General features: G+C 52.9%; 8 protein-coding genes across 8 annotated transcripts in view; 5 read left to right on the top strand and 3 right to left on the bottom strand.

The window, feature by feature from the left end:
• Positions 1–1,317: 1,317 nt before the first annotated feature.
• On the bottom strand, positions 1,318–1,962 carry DACRYDRAFT_21523 (uncharacterized protein). The gene is made up of 2 exons (XM_040772431.1): positions 1,585–1,962; positions 1,318–1,535 (listed from the first exon to the last, which is right to left on the bottom strand). Exons 1-2 carry the CDS (start codon positions 1,758–1,760, stop codon positions 1,439–1,441), a joined length of 273 nt encoding a protein of 90 aa, XP_040630204.1. The 5' UTR covers positions 1,761–1,962; the 3' UTR covers positions 1,318–1,438.
• Positions 1,963–2,085: 123 nt separating this feature from the next.
• Positions 2,086–3,289, bottom strand: DACRYDRAFT_78215 (DUF833-domain-containing protein; the record flags this gene model as incomplete). The annotated part of the gene is made up of 4 exons (XM_040776322.1): positions 2,086–2,449; positions 2,499–2,912; positions 2,972–3,166; positions 3,246–3,289. 4 exons carry the CDS (start codon positions 3,287–3,289, stop codon positions 2,143–2,145), a joined length of 960 nt encoding a protein of 319 aa, XP_040630203.1. The 3' UTR covers positions 2,086–2,142.
• Positions 3,290–3,813: 524 nt separating this feature from the next.
• Positions 3,814–4,959, top strand: DACRYDRAFT_115496 (uncharacterized protein; the record flags this gene model as incomplete). The annotated part of the gene is made up of 5 exons (XM_040770016.1): positions 3,814–3,879; positions 3,927–4,303; positions 4,362–4,782; positions 4,834–4,847; positions 4,896–4,959. The coding sequence occupies 5 exons, from the start codon at positions 3,814–3,816 to the stop codon at positions 4,957–4,959; spliced, it is 942 nt and encodes a 313-aa protein (XP_040630202.1).
• Positions 4,960–5,556: 597 nt separating this feature from the next.
• On the top strand, positions 5,557–9,435 carry DACRYDRAFT_21521 (uncharacterized protein; the record flags this gene model as incomplete). Its single annotated transcript, XM_040772430.1, has 4 exons — positions 5,557–7,349; positions 7,407–8,283; positions 8,333–8,562; positions 8,614–9,435. Coding segments are annotated over exons 1-4 (3,340 nt in total), but the record flags the coding sequence as incomplete, so codon positions are not given.
• A 34-nt stretch (positions 9,436–9,469) lies between these two features.
• On the top strand, positions 9,470–10,534 carry DACRYDRAFT_78214 (uncharacterized protein). Its single transcript, XM_040776321.1, has 3 exons — positions 9,470–10,113; positions 10,163–10,216; positions 10,269–10,534. Exons 1-3 carry the CDS (start codon positions 9,625–9,627, stop codon positions 10,290–10,292), a joined length of 567 nt encoding a protein of 188 aa, XP_040630200.1. The 5' UTR covers positions 9,470–9,624; the 3' UTR covers positions 10,293–10,534.
• A 278-nt stretch (positions 10,535–10,812) lies between these two features.
• DACRYDRAFT_94285 (glycoside hydrolase) lies at positions 10,813–13,269 on the top strand. Its single transcript, XM_040777210.1, has 6 exons — positions 10,813–11,392; positions 11,511–11,590; positions 11,645–11,766; positions 11,835–12,120; positions 12,175–12,566; positions 12,622–13,269. Exons 1-6 carry the CDS (start codon positions 11,251–11,253, stop codon positions 13,190–13,192), a joined length of 1,593 nt encoding a protein of 530 aa, XP_040630199.1. The 5' UTR covers positions 10,813–11,250; the 3' UTR covers positions 13,193–13,269.
• Positions 13,270–13,505: 236 nt separating this feature from the next.
• Positions 13,506–15,325, top strand: DACRYDRAFT_115493 (uncharacterized protein; the record flags this gene model as incomplete). The annotated part of the gene is made up of 2 exons (XM_040770015.1): positions 13,506–13,555; positions 13,612–15,325. The coding sequence occupies 2 exons, from the start codon at positions 13,506–13,508 to the stop codon at positions 15,182–15,184; spliced, it is 1,623 nt and encodes a 540-aa protein (XP_040630198.1). The 3' UTR covers positions 15,185–15,325.
• A 287-nt stretch (positions 15,326–15,612) lies between these two features.
• Positions 15,613–18,264, bottom strand: part of DACRYDRAFT_106464 (uncharacterized protein) — a gene marked incomplete at both ends in the record, with an annotated part of 3,048 nt that continues 396 nt past the window's right edge. The window contains 9 exons of the mRNA XM_040768273.1: positions 15,613–15,777; positions 15,826–15,918; positions 15,966–16,060; positions 16,142–16,449; positions 16,495–17,066; positions 17,126–17,197; positions 17,247–17,858; positions 17,915–18,020; positions 18,070–18,210. Coding sequence (XP_040630197.1) covers positions 15,613–15,777; positions 15,826–15,918; positions 15,966–16,060; positions 16,142–16,449; positions 16,495–17,066; positions 17,126–17,197; positions 17,247–17,858; positions 17,915–18,020; positions 18,070–18,210 — 2,164 coding nt within the window. The remainder of the gene's footprint in view (positions 15,778–15,825; positions 15,919–15,965; positions 16,061–16,141; positions 16,450–16,494; positions 17,067–17,125; positions 17,198–17,246; positions 17,859–17,914; positions 18,021–18,069; positions 18,211–18,264) is intronic.

The raw sequence follows: 18,264 nt of genomic DNA, 5'->3' as shown, positions 1-18,264 counted from the left end.
GGTATAAATATAAGGCCTACTCTGCCTGGGGACTGTCTCTTCAGACTTGGTCTCTTAGGATCATCCACAGGTACCTATACTGTAGATAGGTCTTAGTCATCAGGTCTACTCCACTTCCTTGTTGCCTGCTTAGACTCTTGGCACTCTTAGGTGAGCAGACTTAGTCAGCCTGTGTTGCCCTAACAACTGGGCCTTGCCGGAGAACAAGAACATTATCAAGGCAAAGGTCAAATGGCTCTGAACTCATCCTGAAGCTGCACTATCAGCTGAACATGCAATGTTGGCCAAGTGTGAGTCAAAGCACCTTCAAGTCTGAGTCCCTGCATGAGCTCAACTTGTGGACAGGTGCTTGTCCAAGACACATTTGAGAAGGATGTGAGTGGAAAGATCTTGTACATGCTTGTGTACTGATCAACTTGATCAGAGTGCAGCTTTCAGCACTTAAACTGGTGGCCATGCTTGTGGCTTCATTGTCTGGGGCAACATCAAGGACTACACCAAGCCCCACTTTTTTGGTGATGAACTCTGCAAGCAATTCTTCAAGGAGATCATTGAATATCCCGTTCTCCAGATTGCCATGGGCTTGGAGGCATATTGTACAAGTGGGGGAGCTCAAGGTAAGTGTTTGGGTCAAGCTCTTCTGTGGCGCAAGCTGATGAATGAATAGATGCTGCCAATAACTTGAACAAGAAAGTGAATGAGCTCAAGGCTCATATATGACTGGTGCTCACAATGTTGCTCTGTATGTTAAGCACAAGTGCTGGTTCATGCTGAGGCTCATGGTACTACAGAGAAGCTCACAGGCAAGATGAACATCATGATGTCATACAAGCAATTTGGACAAGATGTGGAAGACTGGCACAACATCACCTTGGAGGGCTGGCCATTGCCTGCCCTTGTGAATCTGTCGTACATCTCTATGTTGGCAGACTTGCAGAAGGTACAACAAGCCCTTGCCAATGGATCTTGTTTCTTCTGGACCATGAACAAGCAAGATGTCTGCCATCGAGTGGAAGAATGAGCATGAACATCTGCTTTGGCTCCACACAAGCACAAGCACACAGACCAAGACCAAGACCAAGATCATGATGAAGATGTTGATGATACAAGTGAGCCGGCAAGAAAATTGAGAAGAACTGCCACATGCTCATCTGTTGTCCCCAAGGAAGATATGCATGATTGACACACCATGGATGGAAGTCATTTGACCCCTCATGTGGCCATGGCCCAAGCCCATCAGCTTGTGGCCAACAGCAGAAATGGGAAGTATGCACTCGATTCCTTGTTCTTGAGCAGGGCTAGTTGCAACACAAACATGTTTGCATTAGATACCTCTGTCCCTCTCTTGTAACTACATACATGCCCATGTACCCATGCTGCTCATCAGTATGTGAGTGCCTCAACCACTTGCACCAGTGCCTGTTTCTTCTTCCACATCTCAAGTCATTGAAGGGACTTGCTCTTCTTCTCTTGACATTGCTTCCACATTTTTTTTTGTTTGCTTGCACTGGTAGGCTAGTTGTTCTTCTTGAGTTCTAATGAAGACATGAGATTGGATCAAGGAGCATGAACTTGGCTTGCAACCTTGCCAGATACACAGCATGCTTCCTTTGCTGTGGGGACTGCCCATACAAGAACTTGTCATTGGGGGTGAACAGTACATGTTGGCATTGTGCATTCACCTCAAACAAGGTGCTCTTGGTGATGATGCACTTGGCAAGTCTGGGGAAATACAGATATTCAGTGAAGAAGGGCAGCATTGTTGTGGAACACAGTTGTGATGATGGGCAACCCTGAGTGGTCAGGGCCTTACAGCAGAAGTGTGGCGTGGCTGGTGATGCTTCCGTGCATCAGCTGGATTTTAGCTGGATGTGGATACCCTTGTGGAAAACCACGAACATGTGGCTGGAGCGAGCACCGCCTCAGCCACAAGTTTGTGGTACGTCTTTGGCCGCATAGGTGACCGTCTTACCCCCGCAGAAGCTGCGCTGTCACTTGCAGGCTTAGCTTCTGCGCTTCGTGTGGGGAACTATCTCCGGGAAGCAACGCTTCTTTAAACGGTCTATTGAGCTTACCGTTGGGGGATTGTTATTGAATATTGTACAACACATGTTGTTCTTGATTTACAGTGTTTCCGACTGTCTAGATGACCTCCAACTGAAAACGCGTAATGCGATCCTTGTTCGTGCCGCAGTGGACAGGTTGCTGAGTATCGGGATCCAATGCCCAAATGTCCCGTTCAACGAATGTAACTTCTCCAGTCTTCTTCACCAACAGCACAGTTGACAAACGAGTCGCATACCAGAGACCAATCTCTTTCGTGACCGGATCTGGTACCGGTGGCTCGTTCCCTCCAGGCGGTACCTTGCCGGTAATTGGGATGAGCAGTGGTGGGATCATGATGGAAGTTCGTAGCTGTTGGCGTGTTTGAGGTGGTGTTCGGCATATGCTGATTGGCTATCAGACACCAAACAACCAGGCCAGACATACAAACACACCTTAGGGCGTCAAATGTCGCCTGAATCATCCCATCCTCATCAAGTCCCACCTCTAAGATCTTCTGTAACTTTTCACTGCCCTCAATGACCTTTCGCCATTCTCCTTCCGCAGCACCATCCACACCATTCGACATGCCACCGTGTGCACGCTCATTATCTCTCAACGACCGTGCCGTGATGGGGCCACCCCCCCCCGAATTTGTCAACCTTGTCACTTCGAAGTTATCAATGCCACCCTTGCTGGGAGCGGCTAGGAGCAGATTGAAACCGGCGTATGAGTCAGATGGGGGCGTAGTGAGATGTCGAACGTAGTCATCCAGCGTCTCGAACTTGTTAGCCGGTGGATTGAGGAAGTTGTGGGGTAGATCACCGCGAGACGTGGGCCATGTCTGATATTCTTCTGTGATATTGGTGCTAATGCAGAATTAACCGGTTAGCTGGGGGAATCGGGAACCAAATAGTACCAAACTGACAGAACTGCAATGCGCCCCTTTCGATTGATTCCCAGCCAGGTTCCGCCTGCGACTAGATCTCTCCCCGAGAGGACATCTCCAGGTTTCTCAGGGGTAGCTTCATCATCATCACCGGGAATTTTGATTTCAAAGTTGTGGAAGCGTGCGTGTGTAGTGGCACGATGCAAAAACTCGTCCCTGTTGGAGCATAGTATGCTGATTAACGGAATGATCGAACATAGCAGGACGGATAGGTCAGTGCTACATGAATTAAAATAAAATGTATCATACGTACACAGAGTATACCGGATGATCAAAGCAGAAGAGAGCGATGCACATCGTCTCGTGGTGGTGCGGAGCTAGTGGGCGCTTAGGGCGAAATGCTGTTCAGGGCCACTGTACGGCGGTTTCCGTTACAGGCTCAAGCTGACTCGGACGCTCCCAACTCCGTTCATACGTTGCTCCACGACGACGTCCGCTAGCTGTTGGTATTTTCATTAGGGCAGCCACACACCAACTACGAGTGGCTTCCAGCACCATCCACAATGCGGCTTGCCGCGCTTTCGGCGTTTTCTTTGCCTACCAACGAACGACCCACGCAGGCGATGGCACTGCATGTCAATCCGGGGCGCTAGCGGCCTTTTTCATGCACTTATGCACATTTTTATAATTCGCTTCACGCGCAATGCAAGTGCGATACACCGTGCGTGTTTGATTCTGCTCGGCAACTGCGGTGCTATAAATTCAGCTTGACCACGTCCACAAGACGCCCTCTTCCACATTCTTACCATTTTCTGCGCAGCAGCTGAATGGCTGCCACTGGACGACAATCGCATCTCGGAAGCTGCTCTCATGAGGTAATCATGGATTTAAGACGCTGTCAAAGGCATGAGAAGTATTACTGGGAGGATGGGAACGTTGTGTTTTTGGTGCGCTTTGTGCGCTTATCGCCCTTTGTATGCTGACTATCCCGCAGGTAGAGCATACGCTCTTTCGCGTTCATCGGTATCTGTTTGAGCAGAGCGCGGTCTTCAATGCCATGTTCTCTCTACCCCCCCCGCAAGGCACGCCGTTAGAAGGTTCGTCGGACAGTAACCCTATCCGACTGGAGGGTGTGGACGCCGTTGCATTCGAGCGTCTATTGTGGTACATGTATCCCGGGTACAGAATATACATCTATCAACTTTCTTCTGGCACTGGGATTGAGATACTCAACAGGTTTCATGGGGATTTGACTGCCATATCGGCGGATGGATGGGTGCAGATCTTGGATATGGCCACAATGTTTGACTTCGAGAGAATTCGATCCAATGCAATCAACGTCCTCTCGAGATGTCCTGATCCCATGTTCAAGTGAGTCTAGAGATGACATTGGAGCGATCCGTTGGTTGATGATCATATCAACATCTAGGTTGACTGTTGCGGACCGATTCGACGTTGATGAATGGCGACTGAGCTGCTACGCCGAACTTTGCATGCGACCTGCATTCTTCACCGAGGCGGAAATGCAGCAAATGGGGCCTGAAACTGCAGCGCTCCTGGTTCACGCACGGGAGCTCGTCCGCTCTCATCTCTTCCGTCGTGCTCACGGGCATGCTGCACCTTGGCCTTGCCCAAACGGAAAGGATTGCAAGAGGAATGGCTGTGGGGAGCGCATCGCTCAAGCAATGTGCGACGTGCTCTTGAAGGGAACGGAGAGTACGGCAACCCTTGTTCCAGTATTGTATTCCGTCCTTGGTCCGAAAGACAAACGATTGCGAGAAAACGGTCTCTGTGGTTACTGTGTTCTACAGTGGGACAGGGTCATCTATGACTACCTCGGCGAGCGTGAGGTGAGGAGAATTCTGAAAGGGATATTCCGTCATGCCGTTGATCGGAGTCAGGAAGTGTCACCGGTGTAAGTCCCTGCCTTTTTATGAAGCAATTCAAACTGACGCTAATGCAGGTGTGGTCTTCCAATTGCAACTCTTCCCCGAGATGATGAACGTCAAATGTCCGCCGTTGCATAACACTATACCTTCAAGCCATGACATCACGATTTATTTCTTTATCTCAACTTCATGTTCTTGTTTACATATTCAAGGACATCGATATTTCCCAAACACAGGTCCTGCATTACTCAAATTCAATCCTTGCATTTGTACACTAGTTTTTGTGGCATAATTCACATAGTTGTATTCACAAGCCAGCTCCGGCAGCCTTCAATCATATGGAAAGAAAGGAAAATTGGTGCCTGAGCAGAAAGTCAAGAAACGTCTATGCAGAATGGTCTGTGGCTACGAGAAGCGGGGTAGAAAACCCCCGAATTGGTGCCGGTCTCCTGACGTCGTTGCACACAGTTCGTTACCCCCACTTTCTCTCGGCGAGCACGGACGGCCATCGTCTTTGCACAGTAACGCGTCGTCTCTTCAGAAGTCTGCGCTGCTCTCCTCGGCCCATTGTCAATTGTCGACCTTTTCTTGCGCATATAGCCAACCTTGCTTGTTGACGGCCGCTTGTCACACGACAGACACGTTGCGGAGAGGACGCGTCACTTGGTTCCACCCGAGCCTTATTTAGTCCCACCACCCAACAGTTAGTGGCTGCGCCCTGCCTATATGCACCTCCTTTTCTGACCATTCACGTCTAGTACCAAGCTATTATCATGTCAGATCAACTCGAGACTCCTCCAAAGCCAAAGGTCGGCTCGCTGCGCGACCGTATCAAGGCATTTGAACAGCAGCAACCGGCAGCGCCGGTGCCCGCGCCCGCTCCTGGCCCTCGTCCGACGCGCCAATGGAAGCCGAAACTTGCGGAACCTCCCGCTCAACCATCGACGGCGAGTGCTGCTAGTCCAACGGAACCTAAGACCCCTGGCATTCATGGCGGCATGTCCGCGAGTGATGCGAGGGACAGCATTAAGGCTGGTGGGAGTTTGAAAGACCGGATGGCGGCTCTCCAGGGCAAGGGCGCTTTTGGTCCGACTGGTGCTCCAGCTCCTCCAGTAGCTGCCAAACCACGGGAGTGGAAGAAACCGGTTGTCTCTCCCGCGGCTGTCGAAGGAGAGCACAAAGCTCTCGGTGAGGAGGACCATGTCTCCGCTACGTCACCTTCAGCTGCAGATGAAGAGGCAAAGCACCATGTCGACGTACATGCGGCACCTGCGCTTGATTCACGTCACGAGAGCGAGCATGAAACTGTCGAGCATCACGTTTCTCCCCCAGCTGACGCCGAGTCACTTGAAGCTGCCGGTGACGCCCAAGGCGGGGAACACGAGAAGACCGAAGAAGAGCTCGAAGCCGAACGCCGTGCTGCCATCGCAGCCCGCATGGCTCGTCTCGGAGGCGCTCGCCTTGGTATGGCTCCTATGTTCGGTGCCCCTCGGCCAAAGCCACCACCTAAACCTGTGGTACATACCCACGAAGTAGAAGGTGAACATGAGAGCACGTCAGAGGAGCCGAAGCACGAGAGGATCGCCGTGCTGCCCATGATGCCGAAGACTTCTTCCCCACCCGTACACGAGCCGGAGCATGAACCGGAGGCCGTTCTAAAGACCGAATCTGCCGAACTCGCGAAACCGAAGGAATCTGAAGTGACTTTTGCGCAGGAGGCCCCTCCCGTTCATGAAACAAAAGCCGAAGGCGAGGAGATCCATGCTCCTGAAGAGAAACATCTCGTATCCCTTACCCAGGAAGGCGCTCACGAAGCCATCGAAAATGCTGAAGTTACCGCAGAGACAGCTCCTGCCACATCGGCAGCGGAACCCTCTGCTGCACCGCCAAAACAGCACATCGCGATGCCCATGCCTGCTGCTCCACGCCGTGCTGCCCCTCCTCGGCGCAATCGTGGCCCTCTTCCACTTCCACCCCAAGAACCGGAGGTTGTTCACGAAGCTGCGAGCGGTGCGAAGGAAGCAGAGACGCAAGCCGCGCACGTCTCTGATCATGAGGCCGGTAAAGAAGGCGCAGAGAATGCTGAAGCTGAAGAACCGGCGCACCAGCCCATCGCCCCTGCCCATGAGGAGGTGACGCTTGTGGAGACCGAGCATGCTCAGGAAGAACCCGCCTCATTGACAACAGACGGAGAGCCCGAAGTTCATGTAACTGCAGAACTGGAGCACATTGACGCTCATGAGGAGCCTTCCCACCAGGAGGCGCCTACAGGAGTCCTAACTACCTCTCAAACAGAACCTGTGGAGGAGGCAGGGCAGGCTGCCCCCGAACATGAAGCTCACTATGCACCGGAGACAACAGAACCAGTGATCGCACATGGTGCTTCTAGTCCTCATATTGTGCTGTCGGACGAGCCTGGCATCATCGAAGACGTGGAAGCGAGCCCCGAGCCAGATGAAACAGAACCTGCTGCAGAGGAGGATGAGGAAGTTGATGAGAGACACCAAATGGCCGAACGAATGAGGAAGGTTAGTACCGACTGATGTAAATACGGAATTGGAATATAACAGTTGTTTCTCTTATAGCTTGGTGGTGTCACATTCGGCATGCCAGTTCCAGCATTCCCTCCTAAGAGAGGATCTACTTCATCCACTGAGAAGCACGCGACTACCTCCCCTTCGGCTCTACAGCCTGCGCAGTCTGCATTGCCTGCCGATACCCATGTTGTACATGACGGGCCAGAAGACGTGGTTGACAAGGAGACTGCTGAGGTTGATGAACCACAACCGTTGATACCTGAACATAAAAAGTTCCCCGACGAAAATCTCGAACCGCCAGATCACGAATCACCCAACGGAGACAACGAATATCATATGGAGGAGGATATACAGGAGGAGAAGCACGAAGAACACCAGTCCTTGGGTCATCACCCCACTCGTTCACTACCACCTCCGCCGCCCCCTCCTGCAGCCGAGCCAGTTTCGGAAGATACGCCTGAGGAGCTCGAGCTCGAAGTTGCTGCTGTAGCGCATGATGAGGAAGAGGAGGATGTTTACCAAGAGGCGGATGAACAAGTCACGGAGTACCACAACCACCAACCTGTGGAGGAGGACGCTGAAGAAGCCGCCGCACCTGCCCTTCCTCCACCGGTCATTCTGCACACTGGCAGACCTGGGCGATCCTTGCCGCCTCCGCCACCATCAACTGTCCTTCCTCTTGCCCACCCTGTCGCCGAGGAACCAGTGGTGCATGAGCGGCATCACGACGAGGAGTTGCTCGTGGACGACGCAGAAGTTCAGGTAACGCATGCCGACAGTGATGCTGCCCCACTGCACGTTGGAATGTCGCAAATGATCACACAGCAGCCGCTTACGGAGGAAGAGACAACAAATGACGAGTCGGCAAAGCCAGCAGTGGTGTTGGTTAACACTCAAGCTTTGATGTATGACGATGATGAGCCCGGTATGTTATTGGTACAGACTTCGTATGACACGCATTGACCCGGATTGAGACCCTATTGATCCATCATTCTACTCCCCTCCCAGTCGTCAAACATCGTCTAGTAGCCTGCCAAAGGTTACGCCTCCGGGAAGTAATATTGCATCTCCAGTTGCCGCAACTGCACCTGTAACCACTGCTTCACCTCCGCCGCTTGCACCCGATGCGTCCGACGAGTCTGCTCCAACAGAAGAAGATGAAGAGCTTGCTCGTCGTCAGACAATTGCTGCTAGAATGGCTAAGGTGCGCTTGAAGGAGTTCTCATATGTAAGACGGATCTGATGAAACATACAGCTGGGGGGACTGAGATTTGGTTTGCCCCCCTCATTGCCGCCGGCGCGTAACGTACCAGCTCCTCCCTCAGAAGAAAGCACTGTCAAGGCCGAAGCAATCACCGCACCAGAGCACGGGACTCCTCAGCTAGAAGACGAAACGGCAGAATCCCTCCCTGTCAGTGAAGAATCTGAGCATGCCCGTCGACAGGCCATTCTTGCAAGACTAGTTGCTGGCGGAGGACGAGGATTTGGAATGGCACCTCAGTTGGCACCCCCTGCACCACCGCCCAGCATGCCCCGGTCTGTCACCGAGGATAAACTTGTTGATACCATTGAACCTGCAGAAGTTGGAAAGCACGATGACGCTGCGGCTGACGCCGAGGAAGAAGAAGAGGAGGAGGAGGAAGAGGAAGTGCCCCCCCCTCCGCCGCCTCGCCCTCAGAGATCCATCCCGCAACCCACTAAACTTCCAGCCGCAGATAGCGGGCCTACCATAGTACCACCTGCAAGGTCGCGAAGTCTGCCACCGGCGCCTCCCCCATCAGCCCCGGAACCACTGGACGACGGTGAACTCATCGAAGCGGAGGATGAATACGAGCAGGTTGCTCACGAGGAAGAGGAAGTGCCGCCACCCCCGCCACCACGGGTCTCTCGTACCGTACTTCCACCTCTGCCTTCTGAAGTTCCCCCCGGTAGAAGGACCTCGTCTTCGATCCCCGGAGGCCGCCCGCCTGTCCCAACTCATTCAGCACCTCCCCCGCCTCCCAGCCGAGGTTTGCCTTTGCCACAGCGTACCAGCAGTGGTGGGTATTCCAACGCCGACGAAAGGTATGCTAGCGGAGGCAGTCCTATACCCCCTCTCAGTTCTCGACGCGATTCTCATGAACGCAACTTTTCTCCACCCAAGAGCGTCGCATCCCCCACGGACACCAGCTTGTCCCAATGGGAACTGCCCGAAATCCCCAATTCGTCTCTAGGCCTCAGCGAGCACACGGTCACCAGCCTATCTTCTTGGAGCGAGGATGACACGATGTATGCTGCGGCTGCGGCGGAGCCAGAGGCACCGCCCCCTCCTCCCAAGCCTGTTTATCTGCCAGAACTGGACAGCGACCAGCTGATGGCACTCTGGGGTTCTGTCGGCACCCGCGTGCTCCAAGCTGCCTTGCAGCTGGCTGAGCAAAGCAAACGCGCAGTGATCGGTGACGGATCAGGAGACGGCTTTGTCCACGCCACGTTGGACATGGTCCCTTCCGCGCGCAAACCGGTTTCCCCGCACGTCTATGGTTACCTGATATTCTCTATGTCGGGTCCTTCCCTCCAACGCCGCACGAGCGATATTATGGAAGGCGACGTGGCCGTGATCGCTGATGCCGAGTTCAGGGGCCGCAAGGGCCTTGTGCCATATCATCAGCATGTGGGAAGTCTTGCAGACCCACTGGTGGGAGTTGTACATGAGTTTGAGCCGAAGAACGGGAAGATGAGGTTGTTGACTGCGAGCGTGCACCCTAATCATTATCCGGTGCGTACGGAGTCCAGGGGGCGATAGACGAGACTGACATTGCAAGCAGACAATAGAGTCCCAGAGTTTCCGCCTTGACGACCTTAAACAAGGATTCTTTAAGGTACATATGATATGCAAGCTCACTCATCCCTGCATTGCTGACTTTCTCCCAGGTATATCGGGTTGCCCAAGCGTGATCGTTTCTTCCAAACCGGTCTTGTGTATTTTGCCTCAGTGTCTCAATGTGCCCCCGCACGCGATCTCTCGTTATTCCCTCTCACGATATCGACGCGTCGTTCCCTATCCTATCCTTATGACAGCTCGGACGGAGCTTGGTTACCTTGTCTTTGCTCACATCGCAGATTGCTTCCTTCATCCGCATTCCCCTCCTTTTACCCTCGCATCGTTTCCTTTGATTAACCCGTCATGTGTATACGACCCCTCAATACATGGATGATTGCGTTCTCTTATTCTCGTGATCTCGTAGCTGTCATGTTGGAACACGGGGTCCCGTGAACGTTCCTTGTCATGGGACAGATAATGTCGCTGACAAAAGAAGCGCCCAAGACTAGCTCCTCGGAAGCAATGAATAAGCTATCGGGTCGGAGATGACGACGCATCGGGCGGTGCAAACGGTCATCATCTCCGCACGTCGTACTGCAGTCAGCGGCGTGTGTCTGTACTATCATTAACTATAACTTTGCTTGTATTCTACCACTCTTCTATTTATAGATCATCTGCGCCCTACGACTGAAGTGTATTCTCCTACGCGAGAGCAGAAGAAACGCCCAGCCAAGCCACCCGTTCTGGTGGTTCGATCAAACCTGACACTGACAGCACACAACAGACTCGCCCCTACTCTCGCAGCAGAGCACAGCACACTCGGCCATATCTCATCATCACGGGCTGGTGGACAGACATAGATCATCTTCTGACACGCTCCTGAGACCTCCCAACCTTACACCTGGCAGCACCTGTTGGCCTGACCGTTGACGACCACACCACCTCGAGCGGCACTCCACGTTCGACTGATCTGCGCACAACTCCTGTGTCCAACCATCTCACCCGTGTACCTTTTATCTGTATTCGCATCTCCTACCTGGCTCTGCTCAACGTGTACCATCCTCACAACCCCTCTTTGCATCAAGTGCGGCGATGCGGCTCCCTTTCTCGACGCCCTACCTCTCCCCGGGGCTCAACCCCCTCTCGGACCAATTCTCCTTCTTGGGCGATACATGCCGGCTCGCATGTCGTTTCCTGAGCGTATGCTGCAAAGACAGGGAAGAGAGGACGCGCTGTACGTCCCCTTCCTCCCTCCCCATCCCTATGCCTGCTTTCCTCTCTGTGGACTGAGGCGCCTTTGATGCGATTTGGGGGCTGGACGGCTGGAGAACGCAGGCTGAACACTCGTGTAGGGGTCACTATCTCCCCCATTCCGGGACAGACGATCAACGGTATCGGCGTATCCGGTGCTTGGTGGCCCCTCGACCTCCAGGTGCTCTCTCTTCAGTCCATATTGCATACTCAGGCACTAATAACCTCCTTGTAGCATTTCCCCGTCTCACAGCAGGAGAAAGTCGCCGAACTGCTGTTTAGCAAAGACACGGGCTTGGGCTTGTCGAGCTACCGGTACAATATTGGCGGTGGAGGGAAGGGCGTCGGGAACCCTTCGTGCGTGTTCTCGTTCTGCAGAAAAAGCGCCTTCTGACTTGAGCTCTTGTATGCATTCACGGGGGCAGGCGACGCCCACCAACGCCCTATGTTGCTCCCGGAGTTTACAACTTCACCGCTGACACGGCCTCCAACTTTTTCCTGCGCGCTGCCGCCTCCTACGGCGTCGAGCAGCTCACAGCATTTGTCAACTCCGCTCCCGCCGACTTGACCTCCAATGGCGATGCCTGCGGAGGGATGATGAGCAAGGAGAACGTCCCAGCTTTTTCAAAGTATCTGGCGGATGTGCTAGTGTTTTGGCAGGAGGAGGGTGTGAGGTTCGACCTTGTCAGCCCGATGAATGAGCCGGATAACGTAAGTATATGCGCTGTCCTGCGTCGCGGAAGATCACTCTGACGATACACATAGAACTTTGCCAACCTTGATGGATCTCCCTGTCGGCAAGAAGGCATGGCTGTCCTCCCCGCCCTGCGCGCTTCCCTCCCCTCCGTGCTCCGGCGCACGCTAGACGCTGCCGGCCTATCCCACGTCGGAATCCTCGCAGACGAAACGAGCACTGTGCCCGAATTCTTGCCCGAGATCCCGCTCTGGCTCCCTCTGGCTAAAGCGCATATCGCCGCTGTGGCGCACCATGATTACCTGTTTGCCGATGAGAGGAGTCTGACCGCTATGGGCGTGGAGGGGCGCGCGCTGAGCGGAGGGAAGGACATGTGGTTCACGGAGATCTGCTGTTTCAAGACGCGGGAGGGGGAGAGGGAGGGTGACCCTCTCGCACCCCTGGCTTTTGGCCAGACCTATGAGTGCGTGCCTGTATTTTGTATCGTTGGATTTCGTGACACTCATCCGTTTCCGTAGCCCAACGATAGTCGGCGCCCTCCAGCTTGGTGTGATCCTGTACAAGTCCTTCACCCTCGTCGGTGACACGCACTTCGACTGGTGGACCGCCGTGAGCAAGGCCATAGGCTGCTCGCCTTTCAACAGCACGACGTGTGCGACCACTATCAACCGACACGGATACAACGACGGATTGCTGTACTACGACCCATCGTTTAACAAGACGCAAAACTACGAGATCTACACCACAAAGCGGTTCTTCCTCCTCAAACACTTCGCGAGGTTCATCCCGATCGGAAGTGTGAGGTATGACGTCTTCGGCTCGGCGCCTCTGCAGCGGGTGCTAGCGTTCAAGCGTCCTGCAAGGGGTGCAGAGCCAGCAGGCTGGACGGTAGTGGTAATGAACATGAGCGATGAAGAAAGCGCGTTCGAGATCGAGTTATATGTGGAGATGGGCCGGGCGACAGCCGCTTACCGTACCACGGCGGAGGAGGACTGGGTCGACGTACCCCTGCAAGGGGACAGACCGGGAGAAGGCAGGTTCCATATGCTTCTCCCTGGACTGAGTATCACTACCGTACTGTTTGAATGAGCACGTGACGAAGACGATTATAGACTTTTGCACTGGCTGGCCTGTCTATGCATATGCTGTTTCTTGCATTATTCCCTTCTTATAGATAGCACCTTTTGGAGACTGAGTAGCATTAACGAACCATGGATTCTATGTATGTATGTAGCTGTAGAGGAGGAGAGTTTTATCCTGTTTTGCAACGTGTAGGGGAGGCTGGCGGATGTTTTTGCGGAAGCAAGGGTGACGACAGTACTAGTCATCATTTGGTATATTACGACTGCCTACTGCCAGTGGGGCATTCTTTCTGAACCCCTCCAAAATGAACCCCTCCAAAATGAACCCCTCCAAAATACAAATCTATCCTGGGGGCTCGTTAGCATATAGGTAAGCGCTGATGTTAAGACCAGCCTCGCCGAGTGTCATAAGCTAACTAGATACAGAAACTGGTGGCACTCGCGAGTAGCAGAAGAAAACCTGGAACTTACTAGTAATAGTCCCGAGGAAACAGAAGAAGAACTCGAACTCGAGCGACAGATAGAGGCTGTGGTTGTCAAGATACAAACACTACAGGAAGCATGCTCTGCAGCACGAGACGAACACTCGGAACTGTGCATAAAGCTGGAAGCGACGAGAGACCGTATTGTTCAAAATACACACCCGAGACCTGTTACTGCTGTTCCCGACGATATCCTGCTTCAAATCTTCGAATTAGGCTCCCTCACCGGCCCGGAACTGTTCATCAAGTCCCGATTTGATAATTTACATGCGACGCCACTCTGGAATATCTTCCCGATGAATGTCTCGCAGGTTTGTCGACGCTGGCGTATGGTTGCTATCAATCACCCCAAGCTTTGGACACGGTACCTTGCGCACAATACTCCCACCCAGGAAACCCCGGCACTGGACTGCTGGTTAAGTCGTTCAGGAAACATGCCATTGCATCTCCATCTACGGTGCAGTGCCAATCCCGTGAATGGGTGCTACTCGACCAGACACGGACCATGCCCTCGATTCCGCAAGCCCGTACGAGAGATGTCTCGGCGCCTCGTTTCTCTTTCTGTCGAAGGATGTATCCACACCTGCATGCATGCGATTTCGGATTTGGGCCCCAGTGCTCCACTGCTCCGCGAAATTCGTGTGAAGACAGGCAACTGTTTGAACAGGCGTAATGACCAGGCAGATCCTAATGTGCTGTCCAAGCGAGTTTTGACCCCTGGCCTAACGGATGCCCATTTGGAAGGGTTCCCTGCGCTTCTTCGGATGATTGACACTAGTCGGCTCGCCCATCTTACGCTTGGATGCTCTCTACGTACCCGCGAGTTGCACACCATGAGGATGGACTTGGACCTCTTTCTCAACGTGATTAAGACGTTGTCAGAACTCCGATCGCTCATCATCAACTCTTTTGTATTTCCTGCAATATCTGAATTGGAAGATGATCAAGCACTCGGTTATCTTCCTAATCTTACCACCTTGAAATTACTCACTGCTCCAATCGGGCATCACTACGCATGGATGGCACAAATCCGTATGCCTGTGCTGGAGTCTTTGGAGATAGCGTCAGCATGGTCGGATGACAACGCGGTATTGGCGGGCGGATACAGGGAGGAAGAGCGGGCTTTCTTTTCAACCGTTCCGAGCGTCGAACGCGTTGTCGTGACATACCGGCCCCAAGTGTCAACAGTCGTCCTGCTGCTCCTTGAAGGGTTCCTGTCTCATCTACAAACCTTGACGGTACACATGGATATGGAGAATCATCACCGGACCACCCCAGTCGAGTGGACAAAAGACATCCCGCGTAGAGTGGCACTCCTGGTTCAGCGGCGCTGGGAGCAGGACAAGATGCTTTCCGAAGTGCTGGTCGATCCTCCTCTATTCGAAGGGGAGGCGGCGAACAAGAATTACGCTCTGGAGCTTCTGAAGCCGATGGACGAGATAGGCGAGGTGGCAGAGTTTGGTCTTGAAGACCTGTTCGATGCCGTTTATGATGTCCACGTATCACCGGCTTCATGAATCACTCACGGTAGGTGCAGGTGCACACTTTGCTGGCTGTATTCTGTATAGGCGGTTTTCCGTCTCGGTGTCGTGGCCATGTTGCCGTTTTCATATGATTTAGTCCCTCTATACATAATGAAGAGAGCATCGTGTAAATTCTCAATAACCCAAGGTGTGACACCTTGATCATCGGAGATCAGATATTCAGCCGACTCAGTCGACTTGGATCATCCTAGACGCTCTAAGAGCGCCAAACTGGATAATCCCTGGGCGCTCTGGGTACGGTCGCTTGGGGATAATCTCGAGCGCTCCGTGGGATAATCCGCCGGATAATCTCAGGATATCCGGGACAGGTGTCCGTAGTATGGGTGGCAGGTGTAACGTTTGCATACTTGTACAATCATAATCGTAATCTATCGTAGCAGACTAATGGGCAGACAATCTTCTCAGAACTCATACGACCATTTCGCCCCCGCATTCTCCTCCTCCCCGTCCCCGTCCCCCTCATCCTCCACCTCTTCCACGGGCTGTTCTTCCTCGTCTTCCTCTTTCAGGTGAGCGGCGACGACGTGGTACTGCAGTTCCGTATAAAACTTCCCGGTGTCAACATTCTATTCATTATTAGTGCCGCGTTTCAGCTCTCACAGGATGAACGGTACCTTCCAGCGCCGAGTGCGAGCTTGAATAGTGAATTTGTAGATTGTCCCAAGCTTGGAGGGTAATAGTGCCTCATACCCGCCTTCGTTATTGTCCTATGTTGCTTCAGCTACCCCTTGGGACTTTTGTGAAAGACACCTACTCTCACTTTCACCAATTCCTCCGGAGCTTCATTCAGAATTTCGTCCGCCACAGGCGAGAAGGCCATAATTTTGAGCATTTCCTTGGCCTTCGTCCCTACCGTCATCACCAGCTTATAAATTTGTAAGATTAAGTAGACCGTCTGGCAACCATCTTGCTTCACTACTCACCACCAACTCTTTTCACCGTCGTCCTCCGACTGAACTGCATGACTGGCGATGCCACAAGCATGCTCACGATTTTCCAGGCTCCTGTTGCAGTCTGGGTGCCGGCATCCTTCGTAGAGAGTTTGACAGTCAAAACCGGTAATCGCTTCTTCCAAGTGGAACGTATCAACTCTCGCACCATGACCGAGGTTGGACTCCAGCACGTCCTTGATAGACAACGGTGATGATCGCGGAACAATGCCGTCCCGTAGGCCAGCAGAAGCACTGTAACCAGAAGACACATGTTTCAAGGCAGGATCTTCCGGCAATGCGCTGTACCTGGAGCATCATCAATAATAATTCGCGTGTAGTATCTTGACTTACCAGTCCTTCAACTCGGTCACCCCACTAATATTGGGTTCGAAATCCAGTTTGGTGAACTTAAAAGCGTTCAAGCTTACACCACCATGATTCACCACATCAACTTTTTTCAGCAACAAAACGTCCCCGCGCTTGACCTTGAAGTCGTCTGCTTTTTGATCCCACAGAGTCAAACAGACAACGAAGAGCGATCTGTCCACTAGCTGCACTTCTAGGCGGCGGCGTTCCGCCGTATCGTCTCTATCATCACCTTCGGCTTCTTCACCAGCGACACACTTTTTCTTGGAAAAGGAAGCCACCTGCCCTACATGCAGAACCACACCCAGAACGTTCACGCGGGACTTGAACTCCAGGCCACGGAGCAGGTGAATGCCTGTCAATTGCATGGGCATTGCTGGTCTCGCAAGTCCTAAGAACCAGTCAGTGAAATGTCCCCCTTTCGAGCCACTTGGACGTACAGAATTTGGGAAGGAGAAAGTGGAATTGTACTTCAACATCATTTGCAAAGGCAAGATGTCCGGCTGGAGAAATTCTTCCTTCACTGGACAGACTCGCACGTTGCTTAGTTTCATCACCTGATTGATGCACGCTACGTGAGTAACATGCCGCCCCGCAATATCAGATCACCTCTCACCTTTCCCACAACAGCCTCGGCCATTACGCGTTCAATCGCGACGGGGTCAAACGAGCCAAGGAGCATCTTATTCTGCATAATGTTAGCGTAGCTCATCAAGTCATTGACGTTATAGACGTACCCTATCCTTATCCACAATCTTCAAAGTTAGAATAATGCCTTCCTTCGTCTCGTTTTTCCAGCGATGGGGCCCGCTGATCTCGTATATGCGTCCATATGTCGTCCAATCAAAGCGTAGGCCTGCGTTCAGCTCTGAGAACGCAATACGAGTGGGCTCTACGTGTTCCAAGGCTGCAGCGGTGATGAAGTTGGACAAGTTGAAATGTTGGGTCGTCTTGACAGTTGACACGGCATTCGCAGAAGCAGGCGATTGCCCGTTGGCTGCGGACGACCCCGTCGCGGCGGATGAAGACTTCGGTTGGCACTCGGTTGAAGTCGAAGCCTGTATGTTCGAGCTCGCGTTTGGGACAGACACCTTCGCATTAGGATGCATGCTGATTACTTTGGTGTTTTTGTTCAGCCCGCCGTAGGCTTGCCTGCCTTGTGGCTGGCCACCATTGGCGACAGCCTTCGACGCGGTGATGGACTTGATCGTCACGCTTCTTCCTTCCCCTCCTGGTTGGGACGCGGAGGGTTGCTGTTTCGATCCGCCGTTCGAACGAAGATATCCGCCATCGGCCCGATCCTTGGGCACAAGAGAGTAGCGCACTGGCTCTTCGACGGGCTCGAACGTCTAAAACTCGTGCGACTCGCAGTACGAGCACGGCTGGGGGGCGTTGTGCCAACTACCAGATCGGTAGGAACGATCGCTCCTACCCGAAGGCTGATCTCTGTTGGAGATCCGCAGATGTCTCCGGGCGTGCCAACAGGTACTCCTCTGGTGACCGTAATTGATCTAGAAACTCTTTTGAGAACAAAACGACATGTCCAAGGTGTATGCGTACCTATAGCCCGCTACCGTCTTCCTGTTCACCGACTCGATCTGCAGAAACGCTCCAGATTGGATACCCCCCTCTTCAATATACTTGTTGAGTTTCGGCGAGAGCATAACCAGCAGAGCAAATGTTCCGTCAGATATAGTAGCACTGTTTGCTACACTTAACTCGCCGTGCTTCTACTCGAAATCCATCGTCCACTTA

Source organism: Dacryopinax primogenitus (genome assembly GCF_000292625.1).
Source record: "Dacryopinax primogenitus strain DJM-731 SS1 chromosome Unknown DACRYscaffold_6, whole genome shotgun sequence".
NCBI classification, from domain to species: domain Eukaryota; kingdom Fungi; phylum Basidiomycota; class Dacrymycetes; order Dacrymycetales; family Dacrymycetaceae; genus Dacryopinax; species Dacryopinax primogenitus.
Note: the sequence above shows the minus strand (reverse complement) of the source record. Positions and strands in the feature narration are given on the sequence as shown.

Coding starts and splice junctions, on each gene's coding strand:
- DACRYDRAFT_21523 (XM_040772431.1), bottom strand. CDS start 1,760: ATGCTGCCCTTCTTCACTGAATATCTGTATTTCCCCAGACTTGCCAAG. Junction 1,536..1,584: donor CATGCTGTGTATCTGGCAAG/GTTGCAAGCCAA, acceptor TGTCTTCATTAG/AACTCAAGAAGAACAACTAG.
- DACRYDRAFT_94285 (XM_040777210.1), top strand. CDS start 11,251: ATGCGGCTCCCTTTCTCGACGCCCTACCTCTCCCCGGGGCTCAACCCC. Junction 11,393..11,510: donor CAGGGAAGAGAGGACGCGCT/GTACGTCCCCTT, acceptor ACACTCGTGTAG/GGGTCACTATCTCCCCCATT. Junction 11,767..11,834: donor AAGGGCGTCGGGAACCCTTC/GTGCGTGTTCTC, acceptor TCACGGGGGCAG/GCGACGCCCACCAACGCCCT.
- DACRYDRAFT_78214 (XM_040776321.1), top strand. CDS start 9,625: ATGTATGCTGCGGCTGCGGCGGAGCCAGAGGCACCGCCCCCTCCTCCC. Junction 10,114..10,162: donor TGCACCCTAATCATTATCCG/GTGCGTACGGAG, acceptor CATTGCAAGCAG/ACAATAGAGTCCCAGAGTTT. Junction 10,217..10,268: donor TTAAACAAGGATTCTTTAAG/GTACATATGATA, acceptor ACTTTCTCCCAG/GTATATCGGGTTGCCCAAGC.